Consider the following 18,869-nt stretch of genomic DNA (forward strand, 5'->3'; position numbering starts at 1 on the left):
CGACCCCTGCCCCACTTGTGGCTGCACCAGCAACTTTCCTGGCAGAGGCTGCCAGGGCAGAGGCAGAGGCAGAGCCCGGGCAGAGGCTGCCAGGGCTGCGGGCGATGCCACGAGCAGCTGGGCACGGCAGGGGTGACTGCAGCCCATTCCTCGCCACCCAGCTGAGGAGGCGATGGGCACAGTGGGGGGCTGCAGTGCTGCCCACTGGGACCCCGCTCACTCCTGCCGTGGGGCTGTGAGCCCCACGCCTGAGCCCCACGCTGGCAGCTGGGCTGGGTGGAACAGGCTGCCGCAGTTTATCATCTGCAAAACAAGTCTGGGCTCTGCACCTTCTAATTTGGGATCCTTCCTAATTGCAAGCACCTGCCCGTCAGGAGAAACAGGAGTGGGGCAGAGCCATGGGAGAGGCGGCATCTGCCCAGCCTGGCCCCGGTGTCCCCCCGATGCCACTTGTGTGGGTGGCCAGGGAGGCAGCCCCTCGCCCAGGGACCACTCCTCCTGCTGTGGCCAGAGCAAGGACCCCCCAGTGGGGACAATGGGGGTGACTCCTCCAGTCCCCCACCCCAGCCCCTCACCCCCACTGCCAGGGATGTTGCATCCCTCCTTTTCTCTGTCCGCTTCTCCGCTCCAAGGGAAGGTACCAGCCCTGGCAGATGTGTTTCCAGATGGCCAGGGAGCACGGAGCCCACCCAGAGGGGCTGTGCTGATGCATGTCCTTGCACATGCATCCCTCGGCGCTGCTGAACATCTGGGGCTGTGGGCTCTGTGTGCACCTCCCCTGCCCCGCGGAGCTCTGGTGTTCCGAGCTGCCACTTGTGCTCTGGGAACAGGGCTGAGATGGAGCCCGGTGCCACCTTTATGCTGCACTCCAAGGAAACAGCTGTTAAACCTCTTTTTTTTTGGTAAAAACTTTTTTCCCCAACATCAGCAACTCTGCAGCTCACACACGAGGGGAGTTTGCCAAGGAGCGCTCTGGCTTTCTCATTCCAAGACTTCAAAGATGCTGGTAACTTTCCCGAAGGCTGGAGCAAGCAAATACTGTAACTGGTATTTAAAGAGAGCAAACAGGATCGCCAGGTAATTGCGGGCTGCCAGCTCGGTGTCAGCCACGGCAGAATAGAGGGGACTCTGTCCGGAGGCCACACCGGCAGAGGGTGGCTGGATGCTGCCAGCGCTGTGAGCCCTGGAAGAGACGGGATCAGCTTAATTTGTCTGTGAGGTTTGGTGGACGGGGACATCGATGTAATTTACTCGGCCTTTTCTACAGCGGCTGCCCTGGTGCAACAGGACATTTTGATTAAAAAAAAATAACAAAAATGGAAAGAAAAATTAAAAAAAAAGTAGTTTGGGGAAAACCAACGGCACATATGAAACGAATCAAGAGCTGGCGAGCGGCTGAGGCTCCAGCTGCAGCGATAAACAAGGCAGCCACATGTGGGCCGCGGGGCTGGAGCCCTCCGGGGCACCCCTCGCCCTTCGCCGCCTCTCTGAGGAAAACCGAGCAATTTCCGAGAGCGTAGAGGAAACACTGACGGGGATGGCGCATACCGGAGGGAGCACGTCACAGCTTTACTTGGCGCCCGAGACACACGCGAATGTTTCAAGGAAGCCACGTGTGGAAGCGTGGTCCGGGAGACGGCACAGCAGGAGCTTTCAGGGGGCTTTCAGGGGGTGCCAGGGAGGGAGGGGGGAGGCTGGGAAGCAGCAGCAGCCCGGGCGAGACCCCAGCGCTGGGAGCGCACGCAGCCCCTTGCGCGGGGGCAGGACCCCTGGTTCCTCCCGTACCCCCAGCAGGGTGTCACCACCCACTTCCCCCACTGAAGGATGCTGGAAAGGGTGGGGGAAGCTGAGCCCTGGGGACGCCCAGCCCTGCCCTGCCCATCAATGCTGGCGCCACAGGTAGGTCTGGATGGAGTTGGCCGGAGCCACAGTGTTAATGAAACCAACGGCGGGGTCCCGGATCCCAAACGGCACGTCCAAGCCAAACCTGGAGGGGAACAGGAGCTGAGCAGGTCGGCAGGGCCGGGGCCAAGCATCCGCCCACATCCCCCCACCTGGGCTGCCCCATTGACCTGTTCAGGACCACCAGGACGAGGGTCCCATCAGGACGCAGGGCGGCCACGTGCTCCAGCTGACACAGGAGGCATCGGCGGCTGCTGTGCAGCCCCACGCGCCGCGAGCCCTCGGGGATGAACTTGCTGGGGGGAGAGGAGCAGGAGAGGGGTCACGCCCCTGGTCTCAGGCTGGTGGCAGCACCCGAGCCCCCCAGCCCCAACCCACCTGAAGTGCCCCAGGTGGTAGAACATGGGCTGCTTGTAGAAGACGTCCTTGCTGCTGTCCACGATGACAGGACTGTCCACGTAGTTCTTGACCCAGTTGGGGCCCCCCTCCAGGTCCAGCGCCAGGTTCCAATCGGTCCAGCCGGCCACAAAGTGGTTCAGGACCTGGGCAGGCAGGGAAGGGGCTGAGTGGGGCTAAGCCAGGCCCCCAGCCCCGGGTGGGCAGTGTCGGGGGGCCGTACCGTCAGGATGCTGTGGCTGTAGTGGTCCCCTCGCTCCCAGCAGCCCAAGGACACAGAGGAGCGGAGGGTGAGGAAGCCGCTGCAGGCCTCCGTGTAAAGGAGAAAATGGTCAGGGAAGAGCTTGTGAGTGGCATCCAGGCTGCAGCTGGCTGGGACGATGCTATCCAGGTACCAGTGAACCCCCACGCCAGCCACATAGCGGGCACCAGTGGCGTTGCCCAGGATCTGGGGGAGCAGAGGAGACACCTCGCACCAGGGCCACCAGTGCCCTGAGCCCTGTGGGGACGCACACACAGACCCCACACACCAGTGGGGTCTCCCAGGGCCACTTGCCTCCCCTCTTGTCCCCTCCTGTGGGCACCGCAGGCTCCCGCACCTGCTCCCCAAGCCACGAGCAGCGCCCCAGCATGGCTCCAGCACCCTGATGGGTACAGCGCTGTGGCTGAGGGTGGGCTCCTCGCTCCCCACATGGCTCCTGCTGCTGCCTCATCCTCCCTCCACATCCCCCTCCTGGGGTGGTCTCGCACCACAGCCCCGCCTGCTCGCTGGGCGCTGCGTTCGGGGCGAGGGAGGGACGTGCTTCGCCCCCCACAGCACCAGCCTCAGTCGAGGTGGGGGCAGGAACACCGTTTCTTTTCTTTCCTTTCCCTTTAAATTAATTCCTACCAGCAGCTCTCCAGCATTGCAAAGGGTAAACCACATCAGCCAAAGCTCTGCCTGGAGAAGGTGCTGGTGTGCCGCCAGCAGCTCTGCGTGCAGGAACCCGTGCCATGGATGCCACCTCCCATCCCTGCTTTCGCCAGGCACACGCAGAAGCGGCTGCTACCGAATTAGCCGGCTCCGGCATCCCCGCCAGCAGACCCGGTATGCCTCCTGCTCTGTCTAGGGCTGGGAGCGGCTGCTGGCTTCGTGTGCAGCTAAAACCCAAGGCGTGGGTGGGATACGAGGTGTAGGGAGAGGAGCCGGGCACAGTGATGGGCTTCAGGGCTTTGCTCCTCACCGCTTTGGCCCAGTGTGGGAGGTGGATGCGCTGGTCGTCCAGGATGATAAGCCGGGTGGGGTGGGGGCTGCGGGCCAGCGCAGGGCCCAGGTCATGGATGACAAAGTCCCGCTGCTGCAGGGCGGTGAAGGCGATGGTGGGGAACTGGGGAGGGGTGAGGAGCGCTGCAAGGGGCTCATTCTGTGCTGTCACCGCCCAGAAGGTCACATTATGTTTGGCGTATTCGTCCAGGAACCTGGGTGCAGGGAAGGGGGGGCAGAGTCAGTCACCCCTGCCCAGCCCAAGCCCCCAGCCCTCTGTGGTCCAGCCCAGCCCCAGGGACGGTACTTGACGAAGTAGTTGGCCCAGGTCTTGTGGTACTTGTCCCCCGCCTGCCCCTTCAGCGTGCCCTTCCCGCGGACGTCCCCGTTACTCTTCATCCAGGCCGGGGAGGTCCAGGGGCTGGCATACAGTGACAGCGGCCGCCTGCTCATGGCCGAGGCTCGGTGCAGGAGGGGGATCTGCAGGAGGGGGCAGAGGGACCGGCTCAGCTCCAGCTGCAGCCCCCTGAAACCACACAGCCCAAGGTGGGAGGAAGGGCACTCAAGGGACCTCTGCCGGGAGCAGCAGGCTGCCAGCACCACCCCATGGCACAGTGCCCTGGCTCCGTGCCCTGCCAGTGCCAGCCGGGATGTGCCAGGACGTGCCCTGGAGGAGGTGCCAGCTCCCATGGGCTGGCCCCACGCAGCCTGCCACCATGTGTGGGACTCGGCAACACCTGGTTGCGGGGGTCCTGGCATGCACAGGAGCTCTGGTGGGAGAGGGGACAAGGTGCTGATGGCAGTGGCTTCAGCCTCCCACCTTCATCTTCACGTCCTCCTCTGCCAGCCTGAAGTGCTTCAGCTCGTAGTCATGGGGCACATCATCATAGCTGTAGGGACGCACAGAGAAGTCGCTGCAAGCCATGGGGAGCCGGACGAGGTTGTACTCAATCCCTGTGGAGCATGAAAGGCATCAAGCAGCACCGGAGCAGATACCCAGGTGATGGGTGTCCCTGCAGCAGGGGTGGGCACAGCTGGATTAGGGACCCCACGAGCCGCCCCATGCTGCTGGTGCCCACAGTGCTCACCACTCTTGGAGAAGTAGGAGCGCAGCAAGTTGTCCTGGGCCGGTGGCGACAGCGCCAGGATATTGAGGGCAGCAGCGTCAGAGAGGGACCCACCGAAGCCCTTCACGTGCTGGTACAGCGAGGAGACATTGAGCGTCAGCAGCAGGCCTGCGAGGGAGACCGCGGCTCAGCTCACAGTGCCCGGGGGTCCCGCAGTGGCACCTGCCCCCCCACCCGGCCGCAGCGGGTACCTGGGGTCTCGGGGTCATGCTGGAAGCTCCCCTCGCTGCGCTCCAGCCGCTTGCCAGCCTTGCTGCTCTCGTACTTGACGTAGGTGCCCGGGGCCGGCAGGACCACGGGGTCCAGCGTGTCGCAGTACGTGGCGTTGCAGACGCACACCATGGAGTCACTGCCAAAGTACTTGGGGCTGCAGGGCCGGGCACCTGGGGGGTACGGGCAGGGTGGGGGGCAGCTGCCAGCTTGGGGACGGGTCCCTGCCAGAGCTCCACTACCTGCCCTGGGGTGCTGCGCTGCCCCCGCACCCCATCACTTCCCCGGGCCCCCTGGCTCCGGCGCTGCCCCAGGCTGACCCTGTCCCAGGGCACCTGGCGCCCAAGCCATGCTGTCATTGCCACCCCCGCCAAGTCCCGGCGCTCACCTGCAGCCCAGGGCACCGCCTGCAGCAGCAGCTGCAGCAGCCAGCCCAGGATCAGGATGCTGACAGCCCCCATAGCCTCTCTGTGTCCCCGCAGCTCCGGTGGGTCACAGGGAGCAGAGCCTGCAAGCGGGGGCACCCTCAGCCAAGGTAGGCGCGGGTGCAGGAGGGGACGGAGGGCCAGGCTGTGCTCCCTGGTTGGATCAGCGCTGTCTCCTCTACCCCCGCTCCTCCTGCTGCTGCTCCATCCTCCCTCCGGCAAAGACCCTCGCCTTGCAGGAAGGTGAGGTGGGTCCATCCCTCCCGGGAGCCCGCAGCCCACCCACCTCTGCCCCGGCTGCTCCCTGACCTGCGCTGCTGCCAGCCCTCCTCCTCCTCAGGCAGCTCTAGCCTCCCCACCTCACCTTTACAGGAGCCACTCGGAGACCTGCCTCCGCAGCACACCCCCTGCCACCCCCACAGCTCCTCCTTGCTCTCCTCCCGGCCTGTACTGGCCTTGGACCCACACTATCTTACATCTCCTCGCCACAGGGCTGGGGCCGGGGAGGGCTGCGGTCCCCCCACCTTCTGCTGCTATGCAAGGGTGTCCTCCAGGGAGGAGAGATGGGGGCATCACCCTGGAGCTCTGGCCACGTCAAAGGTCCCACCAGCACAGGGAGATGCAGCACGGGGCAGCTCCCAGAGCCCACTGCAATGCCCCAGAGAAAGAGCTGATTTCTTTCCTCTGTCAGGGAGGTCTGGATGAATCCCCGGAAGCACATCAGAGCCCACAGGCAGGCTCACGGGCACCATAGTTCTGTCCTGCTAATGAGCTCTAACAGCACCGCGGGCGATTCACCCCAGCCCATCATCCCAGCTGCCCCATTCTCCCCCGAGCTGCTGTGGCCATGCACCCATGGGGAGCACCCAGGACCCTCAGGCAAGGATGGCAAACGTGGCTGCACTCCCCGCTGCAGCAAAAGGACCCACCCGGTGCAGCCACACGGGAGCTGGGGCCGCTGCCGTGCCCTGCCCAAGCCCTTTACATTGCTCACCCCACCTCAGCACGCATATGGAAAGCGGCAGCAGCAGCCACAGCAGCAGCAGCTACAGCAGCAAGCTGGCAAGTGCCCCAGCTCCTGCACAGCCAGGGCTGCGCGGCTGAGCCAGACCCATGGAGGGAAACCTGCTGCCCCCACACCAGCTCTGTGACCAGGACAGGCCGTTCCCGCGGACACAGCACCATCGCCGCAGGGATGCCCTCAGCATCTCTCTGCAGGGGTGACCCAGTGGGACAGAGCGGCAGCTCCCAGTTTCCCTCCACAGGGTTAAACCACTCCGTTAGCTCTCCCTCTCCGGGTGGAGCAGCATTTCATGACTAATTTTCTCCTTTTCTGGCGTATCAGATGCAGCTGTGGGGCAATTCAATCCATCAATGTTCCTCCTACCTTCCAGTGCTGCCCTGCTGGGTCCCACACCGGGGTGACACGTGGGGCTGAGCCATGGGGCACCCCCACACCTGCACTGGGGAAGGGGCAGACGGGACCCAGCAGCCCCCAGTTACGACTCATGGGGCAAACAGGCAGCCTAGAAGGAAGCTGCTGATCCCATTGCTGTGCCCCACGGCTCTGCCACCCCCAGCTGTGACTAAGGTATCAGCTGGCTGCTACACCCAAGGCTAATAACCCCAATTTTGGGAAAGGGTTGATAGGTCGGTCCCTGCTGCCCCACGGTTAGCAGCTGCCTCTGGCTTGCTGCCAGCTGCTGGGGATGCTCCATACGTCCCTTCTCTCCCTGTTTTTGGGGTCTGGCTCGGGTCCCCACAGCCCCCACAGCTCCTGGGAGCAAAAACACTGCGGAGGCTGCTGGAGCTTGTCCCTATCAACGCCAACTGATAAGAGCTTCCTGCTGAGCAGGAAAAGTGAGACCCAGGGGAAGGGTAACGCCTCGGAGCGGGTGGCATGGGAGATGCTGGGCAGCCCCACCAAATCCTCTCAAAGCTGCTTCTTGCTGCCTCTCCCGGCACACAGGTCTTCTCCCAGCATCGCAGACCTGCCCCGCAGCAGGCAGAGGAGCCTGGGGGGTGAATTTTATTCTTTGGCCAGTGGGGATGGGGAGCCCAGGACCACGGAGCTGGGGCTGAGCTGCCTTTACTGGGACCACGACTCCAAAACTACCGATGCCAAGGCAGGAACTGGGCATGCAGAGCCTCAATGCAGCATCGTGGCACCAGCTCTGGCTCCAGGGCCCTGCCAGGCAGCTGGACCTCGGCCCTTACTGGTGGTCACTGGTTCCAGGCCAGATGCTAGGAGGGTCCTATCCTGCCAGTCCCAGCAGCCGGTGCATGCCCCAAAATGAGCCAATGCTTTGCACAAGAATTAATGAGCCAAGCCCAACGCCATCGGAGGGTTTGCCCCTTCTCCGCTGAACCTGGAGCTAATCAGCCCTTCGGAGCCAAGCGGAGCACAGGGACAGGGGCACGTGTCCCGGGATGATTCAGCATCCGGCCACTGGCTTTTACTACCGGGGCCCCTAAAACGTTAAAGGAATCCGGTAAGTGAGAACCTGGGAAAGAAGCAGCAGGTGGAGGAGCAGTCCTGCGCCCGGGTGCAGGGATGCTGGGATCACTGCGATTCTGGAGAAATATTTCCCTCTTGTGGACAAACACAAGGAGCCTCCGGGCAGGATCAGGATGCTCCTGCCCCTCTGGCAGCCAGCTCTCCCCAGGACTCAGGCACCCCCGGGTGCTGCAGGGTCCCAGGGCTCCTGCCTCAAGAGCAGTGTCCCGGTGGCACCGCAGTGCAGGATGTGACCCTGTCACACACCTACCCACTGCCCTGGGCACTGCCAGAACCGGTGCTGGGCTGTGCCCAGCCCACACAGCATCACTGCTGTCAGCCTTGACAGCATCCTTGGGCTGCATCCTGCCTGCCTTGACCCAGCTGACCCGGCTCAGCCCAGCAGCCTCAGCCTCCCTTCCTTACCCTGCCTGCAATCCTGACCTCCCTGCCCTAATCTTCCGCTCAGCACACCCTTGGATGTGATGGAACCTCCATCCCTCCTTCCTGGGTGTGCCCGTGCTCAGCGCCCACTCCTGCCCACACCCACTTGCTCAAGCTGCCCTGGCTCCACTGCAGGAGCTAAGCCCCTGCTGCACCCCGAGCCTCCCCGTCGCAGCAGGGGCTGCTCTGCCCCATCCCCGCAGTGCCAACATGCTCCCCTGTGGGGCCACCATGCCTCTCCCCACAAAGCTGCATGAGAAGCTTGTGGGTGCCCTGGCCCCATCCAGCGCCAGCTCGTACATGGAACCCACGGTACTGTGCTGTTCCTGGAGCTGGTTTGGCCTCCAGCCCCGACTCGGGGAGCACCCAGCACCCTGGGCCGGGTGGGATGTGATCCATACACCCCCAGCCCAGCATCGGGCTGTGAGCAGCTTCAGCTTGGTGGGAAAAGCAGGACAAGCTGAAGCTTGGCCACAATCCCTGCCCCGGGCTCCCACCCAGGTGGGTGTCCAGGCGCTTTGTCCCCACGCCTGCTGCAGGACCCAAAGCATCTGTGTGTGGGATAAATCCCGAGCTGCCTGCCAGCTCCCAAACCTGCCCGCAAAGGTAGTGGGAGAGCACCCGGGCTCGGCTGACCCCCCTGCCGGGCAGCACATGCCTGAGGCTGGGAGCGGACCGGTGCCTGGAGCCCCCCCCCCGGCAGGGTAAGCCCCGCTGTGAGCTGGAGGGGGGAGCAGCACGGGGGGGGGACAGGGAGAGTGGCCACCCCGCAGGGCTCCAGCTCTTGGGACTCCCACGGGCTCCGTGCCCAGGCGGCACCCAGCCATGGCACCCGGGAGCAGGGGTGGGACCTGGACGTGTCTCTTCCAGCCGCAGACATAGAGGCAGCATCAGCGTTTAATGTCGGAGCAGCAGGAAACAGCGTTCACAGCCTGTGGGATCTCCACCCCGAGGGGCACCGGTGCCCCCGGCCCTCCTGCACACACATGGTGCTCCCCGGCCCGGCTCTCTCCTCCAGCCCAACCGAGTGCTCGGCTCCATCGCGACACGGAGAGCGGTGAGCCACCTCCTCACGCGCCCAGGTCCGAGCCTGTGGGCAGCGCAGAGCTGCTATCCCGGCTCGGCTCCGTCCGGCCCCTGGCCATGGGCATCCCAGCCCTGTCACTGCCGCTGCCACAGGTAGGTCTGGATGGAGCTGGCTGGAGCCATGGCGGCAATGAGGCCAACCGTATCAGCCAGCCCGAAGGTGATGTTCTGTGGGGACCTGGAGGGCGAGGAGCAGGGTCAGACCCGCAGCAGCACCCCAGCACCAGCGGGACGAGCCACATGCAGGGCCTGGCAGGACAGAGTGCCATGCTCACGGGTCAGGCTGCATCGCTTACCGGTTCAGAACCACCACCACCATGGCACCATCGGGGCGCAGGAAAGCCGTGTACTCCAGGTCCGTCTTCTTGGACTCTTTGGAGGCAACCAGCCCCACACGCTGGGAGCCCTCAGGGATGAACTTACTGCATGGGCATGAGCAAGAAGCAGCCCCAGGAAGGAAGTCAGACCCCAGAAAAGCTCCTCTCCTGACAAGCCTGCCCTGCTCCCCTCCTGACAAGCTGCTACTGCAACCATGGAGCTGGAGCCCAGGCAGCTGAGAGTGTGTCGGGGGGCCCTGACCCACCTGAAGTGCCCCATGTGGTAGAACATGGGCTGCTTGTAGAAGATGCCTTCACTGCTGTCCACGATGACGGGGCTGTCCACGTAGTTCTTGACCCAGTTGGGGCCCCCCTCCAGGTCCAGGGCCAGGTTCCAGTCGGTCCAGCCAGCCACAAAGTGGTTCAGGTTCTGCAACAGGACAGCCCAGACGTCTGCCCAAGGAGTGGGGTGCCAACAGGAGAGGGAGCACACCGGCAGGGTGATGCAGGAGGCTCACCATCAGGATGCTGTGGCTGTACTGGTTCCCTCGCTCCCAGCAGCCCAGGATCACATCTCTCTCCCAGAAATGGGCCCCGATGCATGCCTCCGTGGCCAGGATGAAGTAGTCGGGGAAAAGCTCATGAGTGGGCACCACCGTGTCCTGTATGGGACCAATGAAGTCCAGGTACCAGTGGATGCCGATGCCATGAACATAGCGAGCTGCCTCTTCATCCTCCAGGACCTAGTAGGGAAAAAAGTTGGCTACCAGTGGGTCCCGAGGGGCAGAGAGCCAGCGCCCCAGCCCTCGTGCTGCAGGATAGAGCAGCCAAACCCTCCATGGGGACATGCTGCGCCAGCAAGATGGGGTCTCTGCTCCAGCTTGCCGTGCTGGTGGACCCCACGCCACTCTCACCACTTTGGCCCAGTGTGGGAGGTGGAGCCGGTTGTCATCCAGGATGATGAGTCGGATGTTGCTGTGGGAGCTGTTGGCCAGCGCAGGGCCCAGGTCCCGTGCGATGAAGTCACGCTGCTGCTCGGCTGTGAAGCCCAGGCACTGGAAGGGGTAGTTGTTGATGAGCCCAGCCGTGGGCTCGTTCTCTGCCGTCACCGCCCAGAAGGTCAGGTTGTGCTTGGCGTATTCGTCCAGGAACCTGGGCACAGGGGAGAAGGGTGAGGCGTGGGTCCTCCCCGATGCCACTGCTGAGGGTCCCTGGGTGCCTCCCCCATCCCTTCGCCCCAGGTGCTCCTTACCGTATGAAGTAGTTGGCCCAGGTCTTGTGGTACTTGTCCCCTGCCTGCCCCTTCAGCGTGCCCTTCCCTACGAAGGACTCACTGGTCTTCATCCAGGCCGGGGAGGTCCAGGGGCTGGCGTACAGGGACAGCCGCTGCTTGCTCATGGCCAAGGCTCGGTGCAGGAGGGGGATCTGCAGGAGGCGGGCAGAGGGACCGGCTCAGCTGGGCCCCTGCACCTCCCCACATCCTACCCCGCTCCTTCCCACCACTCACTTTCAACTTCGTGTCCTCGTCTCGCAGGCTGAAGTGGGTGAGCTCGTAGTCAAAGGGAACATCATCGTAGGTGTAGGCGTGGAGGGAGAAGTCGCAGCTGGCCATAGGGAGCCGGACGAGGTTGTACTCCAGCCCTGCCAGGCACAGCGGGATGGGACGGGCAGAGGTGGGCAATGGGACAGGAGGTCTCCAAGCCCTGCCAGTGCCCAGGCAGAGGCCTGCAAGGTCCCTGTCACCATCCCTCCCACCTCCCTGACATTCTCACCTTCCTCTGAGAAGTACGAGCGCAGCAGGTGATCCTGGGCTGCTTCTGGCAGGGAAAACACATTCATGGCAGCAGCATCAGTGACAGAGCCGCCGAAACCCTTCACCTTCTGGTACCGCTGCGTTGTGTCCACCGTCAGGACGAGATCTGGCAGGAGGGAAGCGGTGTGACGGCGGGTCGCAGGTGGGGTCTGGCCCATTTCTGCCTGCCACAGTGGGTACCTGGGGCGCACAGGCTGCGCTGGAAGCTTCCCTCACTGCGCTCCAGCCGCTTGCCAGCCTTGCTGCTCTCGTACTTGACGTAGGTGCCCGGGGCCGGCAGGACCACGGGGTCCAGCGTGTCGCAGTACGTGGCGTTGCAGACGCACACCATGGCATCACGGCCGAAGTACTTGGGGCTGCAGGGCCGGGCACCTGGAGGGATACGGGCAGGGTGGGGGGCAGCTGCCGGCTTGGGGACGGGTCCCTGCCAGAGCTGTGCTGCCCACCCCAGGGTGCTGCTGCTGTCCCCGCACCCCATCACTTCCCCGGACCCCCGGCTCTGGCGCTGCCCCCACCCCCCCTGCTCACCTGCGGCCCGGGGCACAGCCAGCAGCATCAGCAGCACCAGCAGCATCAGCAGCGCCAGCAGCCGCCGGCCCGGGGCACCGGCAGCCCCCATGGCCCCGCCACTGTCCTGTAAGCGCTGGACCTGTCAGCGGCGGCACCGTCGAAGCCTCTCTCGTCCCGGTGGCACCCCGAGCCGAGCCGAGCCGGGCCGCGCTCCCCGACCTGCCCCGCAGCACCGGGCCCACCGCCAGCCTCGCCTTTAAGGCCGCCCAGGCTTCCCGTCCCGCCCACGCCCGGGGCGCCGGTACCGGCAGGGGGCGGGCCGGGCCCCGGTGGGGCAGGGCAGGGGGCGCGGGCCTGGCCCTACCCTGGCCACGGTAACGGGGCCGCGGGGCAGGGGGACACGCGCGGGCACCGGGAGGCGCAGGCGGGCACCGGGCACCGGGCACCGCGCCGCGTCCCCGCTCCGCCCGCGGCAGACGCCGGTACCGGCCGTCCCGGGCTGCGACCCCGGCGCCTCCCCGGGCCCCCGGCCCCGCCCCTCACATGACCGGTCAGCTGAGCGCGCGCCCCGCCCCGCCCCGGCCCCACCGGCAGCACCGGCCCCACGGCCCCGGCGGGCGGCACCACCTTTATTCGGTCTTTAGCGAGGGGCTGCGAGCGCCGCGGCACCGGCACCGGCCCCGCAACGCGGCCCCGGGCGCAGCCGGGTGCGGGGGGAGCGGGCGGGGACGGGGACAGGCACGGCCGGCGCGGGGCACCGGGCACCGGGCACGGCCGGTGGGGGGGCGGGGCTGAGGGGCTGGGCAGGGGACAGGCACGGCCGGTGCAGGGGACAGGGCATGGCCAGCGAGGGGGACAGGGCAGGGGACAGGCATGGCCAGCGCAGGGGACAGGACAGGGGACATGGCTGTCCTTGGGGCACAGGCACAGCTGGCGCAGGGGACGAGACACGGCCAGCACAGGGGACAGTCACAGCTGGCACAGGGGACGGGGCAGGGGACAGGCATGGCTGTCCCAGGGTACAGGCACAGCCGGCGCAGGGGACAAGGCATGGCCAGCACAGGGGACAGGCACAGCCATCCCAGGGTAGAGGCACGGCTGGCACAGGGGACAGGGCAGGGGACAGGCATGGCCATCTCGGCCCCCAGCGGATGCCCCAGGGGACCAGCCCCTCGCCCTGGTGCTGCCTGGGGAAGGGGCCCAGCAGAGACCCCGCGGCAGTGGCGCAGGACCCAGCCCTGCTGGGGCAGCAGCAACGTCCAAGCAATGTCCACAGGCCCTGGCCCAGAGCGGGACCCCCTCTCCACAGTGGGGCACCCACACCAGGCCACCGGGAGGGTCCCAGTAGAGGCTGCGCCGTCGGTGGGGGTATGCTGTCAGAGGATGCTCTCCTTGCAGGTCCCGCTGAGGCTCCGCGGGCGGCTGCGCTCCAGGCGGCGGGCAGACAGGAGCCGTCGCAGGGACGAGGTGGAGCTCAGGTCCCCGCAGCTTTGCAGGTGGATGCCTTCATGGGGCCGCTCTGCTCCCGGACAGGCGCTCCAGGGCACCTGCAACACCGTGGGGACAGGCTGCAGCCACGTGGGTGGCACCCCGCGTGCCAGGGGGAGCTGGGTGGGCACGCAGGGCAGGAGGGAAGGGGTGGCAAGGGGTGGCAGAGGTGAGCATCATGCGCCTATGCTGTCGTTAAGGACAAGCCATGAGGGCCTCCTGGGCTGCGCAAGGTCTCCAGCATCCCATAAGCCACAGCAAGACATCCCCGTGACTGCCTGCAGGCTGCGGCGACTCGGGGACAAAGCCAAAGCTGTTGTGACACATATGATTTTCCCACATGCACGATTTTCCCACTGGTGGCTACGGTGGGGACCGAGGGGAAGGGGCTGCCGTGCCAAAAAGGGCTGGGGACAAGGACAGTGCCGCAGGAAGGAGGCTCTGCCTGCAGCCAGGGTGCCGACACCATGAGGGCACGGCAGGGGAATGGGGACCCTGGAAGAACCAGCGTGGAGGTGCTGGTAGAGAATGCAGGGAGGGAGAGGGTGTGTATGGGGCTCCCTGGGAAAGGGGGGCTGCCCCCATCCCCTGGGGCACCGTGGCTGCCGGAGCCCACCTGCTTGTGCCCCTGGAAGCTGTGCCCAGACACCTCCACACCGGCTGCCGGGCTGCGCTTGGGTCGCTGCAGGAACCTGGCCACCAGCCCGCGGGTGCCCCGGCAGACCTTGAGGTCCCCCAGGGAGCGGGTCGTCGTCTTTGACAGCTGCTGCGGCACCTTCTTGGAGGGCAGCAGCTTGCTCTTCCCCACAGATCCAGCCCGGAGCAGCAGTGGGGAGTCACAGTGTGAATGGCGGAGCAGGCAGGCCTCCGAGCACAGCCCTGCGGGGACGCTGCCATCAGATGCCAGGACACTGCTCCAGACACTGCCCCCGCAGCCCCTGGGGGTCCTGCTGTCTCCCCTCCCCAGCCACCGGGAGCGGTACCACTGTGGGTCCTCCTCGTCCCAGCCCCGACAGGGTGAGCCTGACCCCAAAGGGGTGCAGAAACACCCCCTTCACCTCTTTGTATTCCAGTACATCCCAGTGCTCTGACCTGTATCCGCAGAGGAGTTGGACGTGGTGTCCTCCAGTGCTTTGGTATAAAGTACTTCCCTGAAATCTGCTGGGAGCAGAAAGAGCACTCAGGCTTCGGCTGCGCCCCGTGCCACTGTGCAGACCCCCAGCACCAGCCCAGGCAGCATGACCCACCTGCCCCCGCCCCGTCCCGCCAGCCCAGCAGCCCCCACCTGCTCCCCCCACTCCCCTGGTGCAACCACCCACCTCAGGCCTGCTCTAATCCTGCCCCCCCCCCCCCGGAGAAATGCAACCAAAACCCGCAGCGCATCCCAGCTGCAGCATGGACAGATGCTGCTGCGCGCATGTCCCTGTCCCGGCAGCCACCGCCACCTACCAGTGTGGCTGGCCATCAGGACGCCGGGGTCACTGTGCGACCTGACGAGCGGGTGCTGGCTCAGCCCCGGGGCCGGGGATGAGGGGCAGGAGGTCTCGCTGTTGCGCCGCGGGTGGCAGAGACGCCCGGTGTTGGGCCCCGCAGTGCGGCCGCCCCCGCGCCCCTGCAGAGAGCCCTTGTCCTTGAGCCGCACCTCGGGGAAGCAGGGCCCCATGCAGCGGGCCAGCCCCTCCAGGCGATTGCAGCTGTGGGTGACGGCTCCCCCCACCAAGATGCCGTCGTGGCCGGGCTCTGCCGTGGAGCAGGAGTAGGAGCGCTCCCCCCGCACCCGGGGCTGCGGTGTCTCCTCGAAGGGTCCCTGCAAGCCCAGCGTGGGGCTGCGCGCGTGGTGGCTGCACTGCACGCAGTCCACACTCAGGCAGTAGTCCGCGCGGCTGCGCTGGATGGAGCGGAAGAGGACGTAGTCGACGGAGCGCATGGAGCCCTGCAGCTCCAGCAGGCACGAGTCCTCCGAGGGGCTGCTGTCCCCAGGGATGTCCATGATCTCGGACATGATCAGGGACCCGCTGTCCATGGACACTGTGAGAAGCGGGGCAGGCGTGAGCGAAGAGCTGCCGGGAAGGGCTGGTCCCCTCGTGGCCCCTCTGCTGCCCCACCGATGGAGCACGCTCACCTTCCCCACTGAGCACGATGGAGGGGACGCGGTCGCAGGTGCAGGCATGTGAGCCGTCCGTCAGCTGCGAGTCAAACAGGGTGGCCTGCGGGGCAGCACGGTCAGCGCAGGCAGAGCAGGAGCCCAGCCCTGCCTGGCTGACCCCAGCCCCCAGCCCCCCAGCCTCCCACCTGGCTGTCTCCCCGCAGCCCCATCACGGTCTCGTAGGAAGGGGGGAAGTCAGTCGGGTAGAGGGGCACAGGGCTGTCCATGGAGCCGTTGTAGGTGATGCTGCGGAGGCAAGACCAGAAAAGCCACATCAGGTGGGACAAGCCCTACTTAGGGGCAAAGGGCCCACCCTGCTCCTGCGGCACAGTGGCCCTGCTCCACCAGCCTTGCTCCCAGCCGGGTACCTCTGCGCATCCGTCTCGGAGCTGCAGGTGTACTCGGGGGGGTAGTAGGGGGGCGGTGGCACTGGGGGCACAAACTCCTCGAAGTCCATCATGTTCTGCAGAAAGGTGTCAGGGGGGGACGTGCATTCCAGTGTCATGGAGCTCGAGCGCTGGGGGACCAGCTGCAGGGAGAGCGAAGGAGGGAGAGCTGGGACCCCCTGCCCAGAGATCCAGCGAGGGATGTGCATCCTGGGCCTTAATCTGCACCTGGCTGGGCCCAGATCTTGCCCTGGCACCCCAGGACCTTCCCAGTCTGGGAATGCTGCTCCTCAGCCCTGTCTGCTCCTGGGCCAGGGCTGGGACTCACCACATGGACTATGTCAAGGGAGAAGATCTGGATGCAGCACACAACAGCGGAGAGCGTACAGATGATGGTGGAGAAGACAGTCAAGCCACAGACACTGAAGAGGAGGTCCTGGGGAGGAGTGGGGTGAGCTGTGGATACCTGCAGAGCATGGCAGGGTACACAGCCACTCCCCCAGAGAGATCTTGACCCCCCCCCGGGCCCCCCACCTTGAGTGCTACACGGATGCTCCGGCAGTTGGGGTTGGGGAACATGGTCAGCATCTCGCTCTGCTGGCTGCAGGAGGCAGGTGGGGGCTCTGAGCGGGCCTGGCAGCAGACACACAAGTCCTTCTCCTGGGGACAAGGAGCACTGTGAGGAACCTCGGGATGCTGTGCTCTCCCTTAAGAGCCACTGGCACATCCCACCAGTAGACCCCTCCCCACAGCTCCCCATGTCCCCAAAGCCCTGCAGCCAGGGACCCAGGTGCATGGGGGGCTGCAGCAGCCCCCGGCCAGCCTCACCCTCTCGCAGGCCTCCAGGGACTTCACCAGCTGCGCGTTCTGGCAGGACAGGATGGACCCGGCAAGGCTCAGCATGATGCCCAGCACTGACAGCAGCGTGAAGAAGGTGATCTGCAGCAGGGAGGAGAGGGGCTGCCAGCTGGGCAGGGCTGTGGAGCAGGGAGCCGACATACACGGCTGTGTGTGCAGGAGCACGTGGGGCTGCTGGGCCCTCTCACGCTGCCCTCCCCACCCTGGCCCCCTCCTGCAGCCGGGTATCCCCCCCCCCCCCCAACACCTACCACCAGGGTGAGCGGCCGCTTCCAGGAGACGATGCCGACAAGCCCAGACAGCGCCAGCTGCAGACGCACAAGCCCAGGGGTGAGGATGGGGAGGGGTCTCTGCCAGGCAGTGAAGCCCAGAGCATCCCCTGCCCTTGAGCAGAGCCCCCTGAGCCCTGCGGGCCCAGAGCTGGCCCAGGAGCACCAAGGCCGGAGGGGCAGCCCCGGCACCACAAGCCAGGAGAAACTGCTGATTCAGGGCACTGGGGAGCCTGGGACTGCGGGCAGCTCCGTGCTGGGCAGCGAGCCGGGCCGGGATCCGTGCCGCAGGGTCACCTCGGGGGACCCCAGGTCCTGCCCACACCCCACGCCCGCAGCACCCCACGGTGTGGCTGGGGAGCAGGGTGGCCCCCACCCTGCCACCACCGCAGCGCCCCCCGCATCCCCCCCCCCCGCGCCCGCGGCCGCACAAACCTGCCCGCCTCAGTGCGCCCCCTCCCCGCCGCAGGGGTCCCCATCCCTCACCGAGTGACCCCGGGGGAACCCTTGGGATTCTCCCACAATGCACCGCGGCGGCCCCAGGCAGAGGGTGGGGGGAGCAGCGGGGCCACACTCCCCTGGGACTGCCGGCAAATTCAGCATCCAGGGAAAATTCAGCACCCGGGGAGAACCGCTCGGCAGGCGGGGAGCGGCCGGGAGCCGCAGGGCAGGGCCCCCCCCCCCACCCCCTCCGCGCACCGCCCCGACCCCCGACTCACCGAGAAGCCGGCCCAGGACGGGCAGGAGTGGCGGATCCTGGCGGAGGGGGTGATGGTGGCCGCCACCAGGCTGAAGGTGACGATCAGGACGCCCAGGATCACCTGGACAAAGCCCAGCACCAGCAGGATCTGCAGCCAGGTGCGCTGGAGGCGCAGGCGGGTGAGGCTGCGGGCCGGGCGGCCGGACAGCGGGCGGCCGGGGGCAGGCATGGCTGCCGGGGGCGGCGGGCGGGGGAGGCCGGGCCCGGAGCCCCGAGGCAGCCGGCGGCACCGCGCCAGGACGGGGCCGGTCAGCGAGAAGCAGGAACGGACGCTCTGCGGGAACTGGCCAGGCTCCACCTTTCGCCTCCCGGCGGGGGCTGGCGACAGCTTCTCCCGGCCCCCCGGGGGGACCGTGCGGGACCGGGGGCCGACGGCGGCTCCGCGGCGGGTCCCGGGCGCAGAACCAGCCTCACCGGTACCTCGGCGTCCCGCAGGCGGAGCGCGGCCCCGGGGCTTCCTCCTCTCTCGCCGTCCCTGGAGCGCCGGGACCCCGCCGGGGGATCATCCCGTCCTGCGGAGGCCGAGAACCGCCGCCCGGGACGCGGCGCCCGGCCCAGGCCGCTGGCCCCCGGGGCAGCACCGGCAAGCGGGAGCCGCGGGCCGGGCAGCGGGCGGGGGGCCGGCCGCCGCCCAGGAGCATCCTCCGCGGGAAGCGGGCGCAGGGGCCGGGGCGCCCGCGGTGAGGGTCGAGGGGAGATCCCGCTGCCGGGAGCGGCGGCGGGGGGGAAGGCTACCGACGGGCTGGCCGCCCCGCGGCCCCCAGCCCCGGCGCCGCGCAGGGCGGCTGGCGGGGACGCCCGTGCGGCGGGATGCTCCGCGGAGCGCTGCCAAGCATCCCCCCCCCCCCCCCGCCCCGCTTCCCCGCGGCGGCCTCCGGGATCCCCGCTCCGCCGGGGCCGCAGCCCGGTGGCCGCGCCCGGGGCAGGAGGCGGGCGGCGGAGCGGAGACGCAGGGCAGCTCCGGGCTCGCTCCCGCCGCAGCCCGGCGGCAG

The 18,869-nt window shown here is 66.8% G+C and overlaps 3 protein-coding genes across 7 annotated transcripts; all 3 read right to left on the reverse strand.

The window, feature by feature from the left end:
- Positions 1-1,881: 1,881 nt before the first annotated feature.
- LOC102046183 (lysosomal acid glucosylceramidase-like) lies at positions 1,882-5,339 on the reverse strand. The gene is made up of 10 exons (XM_055697232.1): positions 5,267-5,339; positions 4,860-5,051; positions 4,630-4,776; positions 4,362-4,495; positions 3,849-4,021; positions 3,522-3,756; positions 2,522-2,746; positions 2,281-2,444; positions 2,073-2,198; positions 1,882-1,987 (listed from the first exon to the last, which is right to left on the reverse strand). The coding sequence occupies exons 1-10, from the start codon at positions 5,337-5,339 to the stop codon at positions 1,882-1,884; spliced, it is 1,575 nt and encodes a 524-aa protein (XP_055553207.1).
- A 3,784-nt stretch (positions 5,340-9,123) lies between these two features.
- Positions 9,124-12,471, reverse strand: LOC102046013 (lysosomal acid glucosylceramidase-like). The gene is made up of 10 exons (XM_055696735.1): positions 11,989-12,471; positions 11,641-11,832; positions 11,420-11,566; positions 11,155-11,288; positions 10,900-11,072; positions 10,562-10,799; positions 10,166-10,390; positions 9,914-10,077; positions 9,627-9,752; positions 9,124-9,508 (listed from the first exon to the last, which is right to left on the reverse strand). The coding sequence occupies exons 1-10, from the start codon at positions 12,077-12,079 to the stop codon at positions 9,406-9,408; spliced, it is 1,593 nt and encodes a 530-aa protein (XP_055552710.1). The 5' UTR covers positions 12,080-12,471; the 3' UTR covers positions 9,124-9,405.
- A 186-nt stretch (positions 12,472-12,657) lies between these two features.
- On the reverse strand, positions 12,658-18,860 carry ENTREP3 (endosomal transmembrane epsin interactor 3). Of its 5 annotated transcripts, none has more exons than XM_055696671.1 (12): positions 17,837-18,860; positions 17,100-17,156; positions 16,819-16,929; positions 16,525-16,650; positions 16,319-16,426; positions 15,973-16,133; positions 15,751-15,850; positions 15,581-15,665; positions 14,908-15,486; positions 14,551-14,616; positions 14,075-14,337; positions 12,658-13,538 (listed from the first exon to the last, which is right to left on the reverse strand). In XM_055696671.1, exons 1-12 carry the CDS (start codon positions 18,044-18,046, stop codon positions 13,347-13,349), a joined length of 2,058 nt encoding a protein of 685 aa, XP_055552646.1. In that variant the 5' UTR covers positions 18,047-18,860; the 3' UTR covers positions 12,658-13,346. The 5 variants fall into 5 exon arrangements, with proteins under 5 accessions (XP_055552646.1, XP_055552645.1, XP_055552649.1 ...); XM_055696670.1 differs by having other exon boundaries at positions 14,551-14,619; XM_055696674.1 differs by having other exon boundaries at positions 12,658-13,517; positions 17,837-18,854.
- Positions 18,861-18,869: the final 9 nt, after the last annotated feature.

The sequence above is a fragment of the Falco cherrug genome, chromosome 19, assembly GCF_023634085.1.
Source record: "Falco cherrug isolate bFalChe1 chromosome 19, bFalChe1.pri, whole genome shotgun sequence".
Taxonomy (NCBI): domain Eukaryota; kingdom Metazoa; phylum Chordata; class Aves; order Falconiformes; family Falconidae; genus Falco; species Falco cherrug.

What these genes read in the sequence shown, in the direction of transcription:
- LOC102046183 (XM_055697232.1), bottom strand. Translation starts at nt 5,339, where the DNA reads ATGGGGGCTGTCAGCATCCTGATCCTGGGCTGGCTGCTGCAGCTGCTG. An exon ending in ACAGCCACAGCATCCTGACG is followed by an intron (nt 2,445 to 2,521) that starts GTACGGCCCCCC and finishes CTGCCTGCCCAG; the next exon opens with GTCCTGAACCACTTTGTGGC. An exon ending in GTCCTGGTGGTCCTGAACAG is followed by an intron (nt 1,988 to 2,072) that starts GTCAATGGGGCA and finishes GTTCCCCTCCAG; the next exon opens with GTTTGGCTTGGACGTGCCGT.
- LOC102046013 (XM_055696735.1), bottom strand. Translation starts at nt 12,079, where the DNA reads ATGGGGGCTGCCGGTGCCCCGGGCCGGCGGCTGCTGGCGCTGCTGATG. An exon ending in GGCTGTGCCCCGGGCCGCAG is followed by an intron (nt 11,833 to 11,988) that starts GTGAGCAGGGGG and finishes GTATCCCTCCAG; the next exon opens with GTGCCCGGCCCTGCAGCCCC. An exon ending in ACAGCCACAGCATCCTGATG is followed by an intron (nt 10,078 to 10,165) that starts GTGAGCCTCCTG and finishes GTCCTGTTGCAG; the next exon opens with AACCTGAACCACTTTGTGGC.
- ENTREP3 (XM_055696670.1), bottom strand. Translation starts at nt 18,046, where the DNA reads ATGCCTGCCCCCGGCCGCCCGCTGTCCGGCCGCCCGGCCCGCAGCCTC. An exon ending in AGCGGCCGCTCACCCTGGTG is followed by an intron (nt 16,930 to 17,099) that starts GTAGGTGTTGGG and finishes TCCCTGCTGCAG; the next exon opens with ATCACCTTCTTCACGCTGCT. An exon ending in CCCTTGACATAGTCCATGTG is followed by an intron (nt 16,134 to 16,318) that starts GTGAGTCCCAGC and finishes CTCTCCCTGCAG; the next exon opens with CTGGTCCCCCAGCGCTCGAG.